This window comes from Hydra vulgaris, chromosome 05, assembly GCF_038396675.1.
Source record: "Hydra vulgaris chromosome 05, alternate assembly HydraT2T_AEP".
NCBI lineage: Eukaryota > Metazoa > Cnidaria > Hydrozoa > Anthoathecata > Hydridae > Hydra > Hydra vulgaris.
The window spans coordinates 34,720,001-34,728,707 of NC_088924.1; the positions used below are offsets into that span (position 1 = coordinate 34,720,001).

The 8,707-nt window shown below is 28.0% G+C and overlaps 1 protein-coding gene across 1 annotated transcript in view; it reads left to right on the forward strand.

Annotated features, from left to right (window-relative positions):
• The window catches only part of LOC136080806 (uncharacterized), a 17,402-nt gene extending 8,943 nt beyond the window's left edge, over nt 1-8,459 (forward strand). Inside the window, exon 2 of the mRNA XM_065797998.1 lies at nt 7,647-8,459. Within this exon, the coding sequence (XP_065654070.1) occupies nt 7,647-7,819 (173 nt within the window). The 3' untranslated portion in view covers nt 7,820-8,459. The remainder of the gene's footprint in view (nt 1-7,646) is intronic.
• The last annotated feature ends 248 nt before the right edge of the window (nt 8,460-8,707 follow it).

An 8,707-nucleotide genomic window follows, 5' to 3' on the forward strand; every position in this document is an offset into this window, starting at 1 on the left:
AAAAAGAAATTGGACAGAAGTCAAGGATATATTTCAAATATTATATCAAAACAATAATCTACAAAAGAAAAACCGTAAGAAAAATTTCAATATTTTGCAGAACCACCTTTCTCGAATAACCATTGAAGAAGGCAATTATCTAAAAATTCAATATATCTATCAGCATCAAATCGACCTTTAAATAATCGATAGCACCTAAGTCCTGCATAATTCATGCCGGCCCAAACTGCCTACATTGCCACTACCTTGCTTGGTTCATTTTCATATACAATTGAAATTAAATCACACTTGAGGTGATCGCTGCAGCATAAGACAATATTTGTGCATATCTACCTCAACATTCATTTTTTCTGAAAATATAACATTTCGCCTCTTGCAATAAGGCCAATTTTTATGTTTATTGTACCAGCCAACCCTTGCTTTTTACTGTTTATTTAATAATAATTTTCTGTCATGTTTCATGAATGAAATTAATAAACTTTTATCTCATTGTGTTGTTATAGTTGGCCAACTAGATTGTCCTGATCCTTAATGTCATCTGTTTCAGTATAACGTTTTCAAATACGTGCAACAACTGAATATCCAATATTTAGCTTATTGGCTATTTGATGATGAGATTGCCCTTGGTTTTAAAGAAAAATAGATTTGTAACATGTTTTTTCAGAGATTCTCGACCATAGTTTTAAAGATTCATGCTGTATTTTTTTACTCGTTATGTAGCTTTTTTAATATCTAATTTATTTGTGTTTTTATCAGTACGATTTCGAAATTAAAATTAGAAATTTAGAGTTAATAAATGCTTATCAAATAAAAAATCATCAATAGATTACATTAATTTTAAAAATAAAGCAGTAAGCTTTCACTTTTGATGAATAAAAAAAAATCAAAATAATATAGTCAATTTAATAAAGTTACATATAATTAGGGTATACAAAATAAATTTCATGGAAACAACATGTCAATTACATAGTAAACACAATACTCATTAACTAGAACTAATAAAATATTTAAAAAGTTAAATATTTTTTAAAATAATTTTAATCAAACAGGATATATAAAAAAAGTATGCTCTAATTTATAGCCAATGGTGTGTATATATAAATATATATATACATATATATATATATATATATATATATATATATATATATATATATATATATATATATATCAGGGACGTGGTGGCCCTGTACGAGGGTACGAGGACTCGTACTGGGCCCTGATTCTGGCTTAGGAAATGGGCCCCAAAAAAGAAATTGGGCCCCAATCCTCAAAGGGAAAAATTTTATTTTAGTTCTATAAATTTCTATCAGGGCATTTTTTACAACATTTTATTTAACTTGCTTTCACGTCGGTTTGTTTGTTTGTTTGTGTCCGCGCAAAACAAACACTAGGTCAGCGGTAATAATAAAAGAAATACGCTAAACTTTAGTTCACGCTAAATAAAAAATTCGTTAAGAAAAGTAATTGAAACAAACAAAAAACAAAAAACTTTGTTTAGCGCTGTGGAATCGCTGTGGAATAATAATAAAAAACGTTGTTGATCTGAAATTGAGAGATAATATACAGTAAAAAAGTAACTATTGCTTTAATCTTTACTTATAAATAGTAATTAAAAATAATAAAGTTTTTAAAGTAAATAAGTAAAAAATAAAATATATTATAAACAAAGAAATATAAAGAAGATAGCTAAATATAAAAAAGAAAGCCGAAAACTGAAATTAATTGATTAGAGCTTGTCTTGCTCGAGAAAGAGAACGGAAATTTCGAGCTAGAGCAAATGAATCAGCTGAAAAACGAGCATCTCGGCTAAAAGAACGAAGAGAACGATATGTTGACGCAAGGATGGCTAAAACAGTAGAAGGTAGAGGCAGTATTGCTAAACGAAAAGAATACCGAAAACAAGCATTGTAGTGACGAACGATTATACGATGTTTTCCTCTTTACCTGATGAAATTAACCATCCCATCAACAGAAACAAGAGAAAATTTTTATTGAAAAGCTCAACACAATAAATATATAAAATGCATGAATTCATTTGCTTTGCATTGATAAATATGGTTAATATATGTTTGATAAAAAAAATTGTGTGCCAAATGAATTTTTGTTATTACTTTCATTCACTACTACTCAATATGCTCCAGTCCACTCCCTATCAATCCATGGAATTTATAAATAGTGCTACTATTTATAAATTCCATGGACCGATAATAGTTATAACTCAAACAAAAGAAACCAATGCCCTGGTTCCTATCATTGGACATAATTTTAACTTTATATTTATTTATGTTTCAGGTGGAATAAAGGGAAAAAAAAGAAAGAGGCAACATGGAAATACAAATCTGGTGAATTGAAAGCAGCTGGTAATGATCTAAAACAAATAAAATTAACAGCAGGTCTTGCATCAATGCAAGTGCAACAAATACAGAGAAAAATCTGGGACATCTTTTACAGCAACAGAAAATGTAGAATTAAGATCAACATCCATTGTGAATATTACAAGTAAGCTTATTATTGAAACAGAGCCAATAGCAGAGTTCAGTAGCCAATCATCTGTACAATAAACAGACAATAATCAAGATGTCATAATTGAAGCAGATAAAGGAGCAGAACTACAATATTCAGAAACATTCAGAAACTGAAACATTACTGAAACTGAGTGAGTGACTATAGAAATGGGTAATTATGAAGTGCCTGTAACTGGAGCGGTGGGCCTAACTCTGGCAGAAAAGATTATCAGAAGCAATCAGACAACGTTGTAAATGTTAATGAAAATGATCCAGCTATATTTCTAGAGCTGAAAAATGCAAAGATGATTGATAAAAAGCAATTTATTGTATTAGGGCCAAATCTGCCAACAAAACATTCAAGGTTATCTAAGTATTACACTGAATCAGTTAAAGTTAATGACATTGAAGTTGTGCAGAAAAAATCATGGCTAACCTACTCTCTATCACAAGACAAAATTTTTTGCATTGTTTGCAAAGCAATGCAAACAATGCAAAAAATTTCTAATTTTTTACGTATCTTTCTAATTATACATAAAACAAGCTAATTCATACTATGAAACAGATAGTCAAGAAGGATATTTCAGAAGAGGTATATAATTCAGTACTCTTTTCACTATCAGCTGATGGCATCACTATTACACTCTGTAAGCAAACTTCTATTGTATTACGTTATTTTACGCTTGCTGCAGAAGAGGCCGTTGTAAAGGAGCAACTGATTTCAATGGTTGAAACTGAAACAACAACTGGTGAAGGAATAAGTGAAAAAATCAAAGATGAACTCAAATTAAATAAAGTAGATATTTAAAAGTGTGTGGGTGTGTCTTTTGATGGTGCAAGCAATATGCAAGGAATAATCAAATGAGTTGCAACACACTTGATGCAGTGTTCTCCCACGGCAATAAATATTTATTGTGGATCTCATGGAACAAATCTGGTTATGAAAGCATGTGCAAAATCTTCTGTTGTTTCTGTTAAACTTTTTGGAACAGAAAACAAGCCTGGTGATGTACAAAAATTAAAGACTTTTCTATACAGAAACTCAAGGAAACGAAATAAGATATTTAAAAAGTGCAAATCTCTTTTTGAGGATGTGGATCTGTTTCTTAAACTGGATGCTACCCGCAGTGTTCGTTTCAGTTCCTTACAAAATGCTACAGACCGACAGCTGACACTATACTCTGCAGTTAATGATTGCCTTGAACAAATTTCAAATGACAAAGAACTTAAAATGAATGTTCGAAGTGAAGCAGAAGGTCTTTTATCCCGATTTCAGTCATATGAAGCAATTGTGACTTATAACTCTTCAAAGAAATTTTTACTATCTTGGGTCCCCCAAATTAAATACTTCAAGGAGAAACACTTGATTTTTCCATTGCTATAATGTCTGGCTAAAGATCAGTGGCTAGCAGAAGTGTTTTATACTGTAGAGGATTCAGCAACTGCAATTTTTATTGGCAAATTTTCTTCTCAGCGGGAATTTTAGAAACCATAGACATCTTTTTATTGAAGAATATGATTGAAGATATTAGTCATAGTTTTCATAACTCTAATTTACAAGAAAAAATTCAATCTGTGCTTGAAAAATTCAAAATTGGTATTGAACATGTTGGGGATCGTGTTCTCTTATCAGTGGGACATGAGAAAATGTAGAATTTGACGCACTTAGACATAATAAAAAACTATGCTGATACAAATAAGTTACGCAATATTTTGTATCCTTAAAAAACTTTAAAAGTATTTCACTTAGCCCTTCTTCTGAAAATTCGTACCTGCTTTTCAGGTGCCACCACGTCCCTGATATATATATATATATATATATATATATATATATATATATATATATATATATATATATATATATATATATTAGTAGAAAATCACTTAACAAAAAATTTTTTCCATTTAACACTGTGTTTCATCAACAAAGATTCATCAGAAATGAATCTTTATTGTTCATTTCTGATGAATCTTTGTTGATGAAACACAGTGTTAAATGGAAAAAATTTTTTGTTAAGTGATTTTCTACTAATATATAATTGCTCTGTTCTTTTAAGAACATTGAGCACTCTATTGTTTAGAATACTTTTTAAAGTTGTTTAAATATGTATATATATATATATATATATATATATATATATATATATATATATATATATATATATATATATATATATATATATATATGAGAAGCCAAAAAATTATTCTTTTATCCAGACTTTCATTCTTTCATTCGGACTCTCATTCTTTCATTCTTTCGTTCAACATTTTACGTGTTGTCATTAAGTTAAAACTATTAATATAATTGGAATTTAATGAATTTTTTAAAAAACTGCAAAAACGAAAATTTACTTGACCAAAATTTTTTTTAAAACATTCTGAATGTTTTTAAAATAAAAAATTATTCAAGCAATTGAAATATGCATTATATACTTTTATAACTTTATTTTAAAAATGATTGTTATATTTTCAATTTATTATGTATTATATATGAGTTATTAAAAGTTTTAAATTAACTAACGAAGCCAACTTACTGACGGTATTATTGTAGCATAGTATGAATGATTACAATATTAACGACTTTTTAAATAATATTACTTATTTGGTTTAATTTCGTTCAAATGTGACATATCAATAAAAGTTAATTTCTTTTCAATTTTTAATTTGTATCAGTCTAACTCTGACTTATAAAAAAATGTTTATGATAAAGACGCAGATAAAAGCATGAGACTACGCACCCATCAAATGTGATGTGAAAATTGCTTAGTTTATTTTAATAACTACCTAATGTGACGTGAAGCACCCACCAAAGGTGATGTGTATAAAAATTGGTTAGTTTATTTTAATAACTAAATTTATATTTATTAAAAAAAAAACAAATCATAAGTTTATGCTTTAAAGTATTCTTTTTTTGTACGTAAACCGTCCCATGTTATTACAAATTTTTATTATTATAAATTGCTTTTAAAACCTTCTTAAATTTTTAAACACTACTTAAAGTTTGGTCTCCACATGACAGCATTCGAATTTTAATTTTCAACGATATTTTCTTAGGAATCGAATCTAACGAATTTAAAACCTAAAAAGTTTACTAAAAGCAACCAATTTTTATTTAAGAAGTAAAAAAAAGGCATCTTTAAACATCCGTTAAGTAACTTACTAGTACTTATTTTTTCAAGTTGTTTCCCCACTGAATTTCTTTTCATCAAAATTACTGTTAGGTTCATTAATTCTTCTCTTTGAAATTAAGAAAAAAAAACAGTGTCAATAATTCTGATGATGATGTTTCGATGTCATTGTTAGATATATAAATGTTACATAGCTCATCATTGTTTATAAAGTAAAAAAAAAAATAGTTATATTTCAGATTTATTTATAGATAAAATATAGCAAAAACATTTGCTAGATATGAAAAAGCGGAAAAGGAGCTTTATAATTAAAGTCTAATAGTTAAATGTAAAGTAAAGATTGATAGGTCTGCACAAGGTTCATTTCGAAACAGACCTGTCAACCTTTTATTTACTGGACTGATAAATTTGAATTTAAAAGTTTATTTTCTGCTTTTTAGTACCAAAAAGATTATATTTTAAACAAATATTTTTGCTATATTTTATTTTCTACTTTTTAATCTTTACCGTGAGTTACGGTATTTAACAATGCGTAATTATTGTTATTATTATGTCGAAATATCATTAGTAAACAGTGGTTCAGACGACTAGAGTAAGATGAAAAGTTGCGATTAACTTCCGTTGTAGCAAGCAAGATTGGTACAATACTCACACAATATTTATTTTATTAAATACTGTTAGTAATATTGCTCCAATACAAAATGTACATATTTTAATAATTTACACAATATTAGTTATGTATAAACTGCAATATTATGCTGATAAAATTTTTTAAAACATTAAAATTAAAAAAAAAGTCTTCATAAGGTAGAACAGAACATGAAACCCTGTCATCTGCGTCTCAAAATTAGACTTCCACAGCTTTACACCTTGACTCATTGGTCCATTGGTTGAATTTTGGAGGTTGTGTTTGGTGGTAAAAATACAAATTCCATTGCTTTGAGGTTCTCAATGTTAGAATTAGCTAGACAGTCATTAATGAAAAAACTTCCCTTCCCTCTGCATTAATCTTTGTGTCAGACCTTCTGACATAATCATTAAAGATTATTTTTAGAGTCCCTTAAGAGTTTATTTTGGGATTTGTATTGACAAAAATAAGCTTTTGAAACCTTTGAAGCATTGTTTTTTTACTACCTTTTCAATTATCAACATGGGCAGATTTTCACCAACCGCATTTTCTGCTGCTAAGACTGTTATTCGAATTTCGCTAAATTTTCCTCCAGCACATTGTTCACATTTTTGAATAAAAGGATTTTATCGGAAGCTGTTAATTAATTAAACCAAAACCGTCAGCGTTGTATATATCACATAATTCATATCTTAAAAGGATTGTGGGCAAATGGGTCTTCTATCAGCATGCTATCATTTTTTTTGTGCACAACTTTCTTTGCCAAAAATAGTTTTTTTTATTTTTCTTTGATTGTCAGGACTGTCTTCTTTCGTGTAGAAAGCCATTTTGAATATTCTACTTGGCTGTGGTGAGAGATGCCCCAGATGGAGAGTATAAGCAAAAGACAAAGAAAAAAAGCGGTGCAATGAAGAGGATTGTTTTAGAATGCATGATTTTGCCAAATAAGTATATATACTATATCATTACAAAAAACTATTACACAGGTACTTAGAAGTGTCTTTATATCATTTCTAGTAAAGTTCTGTTTAAATATTGTCAACTTAGGTTTTGAACTTTGCAAAGTATAAGAAGAACAATATTTTCAATTTAAGAACTAATTTTTTTGAAGACATTTCTAAAATTGCCTCTGAATGTTACTTTCACAAACCTATTTAAATTGGATCTAAATGCAAATTTAAAAGCAAATAAGTTTTATTAATATAATATAAAAATGGTTATGTGATCATAGGTTGTGGCTGTTGTAGTAATATGCATTTACAAAAAAAAGTTTCTCTAAAAAAAATTTAGTTTTAACTTACTTTAGATTTGCAGAACTTTTTTTTTGATTAAGATTTTTAGGTGTTGTGCTAATCTTATGTAAATTTTTATTTCTATATTTAGAAAGTCAACTTACAAAAAAAGAGCTAGTCATTGGAGGTCAACAAGCCTCAAGCTTTCTAAATACGAATTACAATTGGTTAAATGCAGGTTTTTCTACTGATGTGGATTTCATTGATGAATGTTGCAATCTTAAAGGATGTAACACAAATGAGATATCTGAATACTGTAACTAAGAAAAAATGGTTGTAAAAATACCTTTTTAGTACCGTTTGTCAATAAGATACGTTGAGATACAATGAGATACGTTGTCAATGAGATACATTGAAATACCCTGAGACATTTGTCAAAAAAAATAGTCTAGGATACAAAAAATGTCTTTAATAAAAATTGTCCTTAGTCTTTTTTTTTTTAATATTTAAAAACAAAGAAAAATTATTTCTAATAGAAAAGTATAAGAAAACTAATTATAACTTCTTTTACCAAACTTAGAAGTTTTATCGTAAACGGTTTAACATTTTATCGTTTTGTTATTGTTATATTATAAATCTATAACAAAAGGTTTGTTCGCATAACTTTTTAAAATTTAAAATATTCAAGTCTTATTTTTTCAAGATAGTAAAACTACAATAAAAAAAGTTTTTTTTCATAGTTGTCGACCACGAATACATTTTTAAAAGATTTAAAGTTGTATGGTTTTATATCTTCAAAATTTTAATAGTGTGTTAATTCATCGGTATCGGCATCGGCCAGAAAAGTGCTATCGGTACATCACTAATATATATACCACGAATACATTACTTGAATAACGAAGGTATATATAACCCCTAGAAATATTGTAATTTATTATAAGAAAGAGGATAAGTTTACAAACTATACCAGATGTTTCAACTTAATTAAATTTTATAAAAGCTTATCTAAGATGTTAACTTTTAAAAATTTTTAAAAGGTTTGTTAAAGTCTTCGACAGCAAAAGTTTATTATATTAAAGTTCAGGAGAAGTTTACAGATAATTAACGTAATTAACAGTTTAAATGATATCTGTGGAAGGCTAAATAAGTGCGAATTTCATAAGTCCAAATTAGCATAAGTGCAAAGATGTTGCAAAAACTGGCATAAGTGCG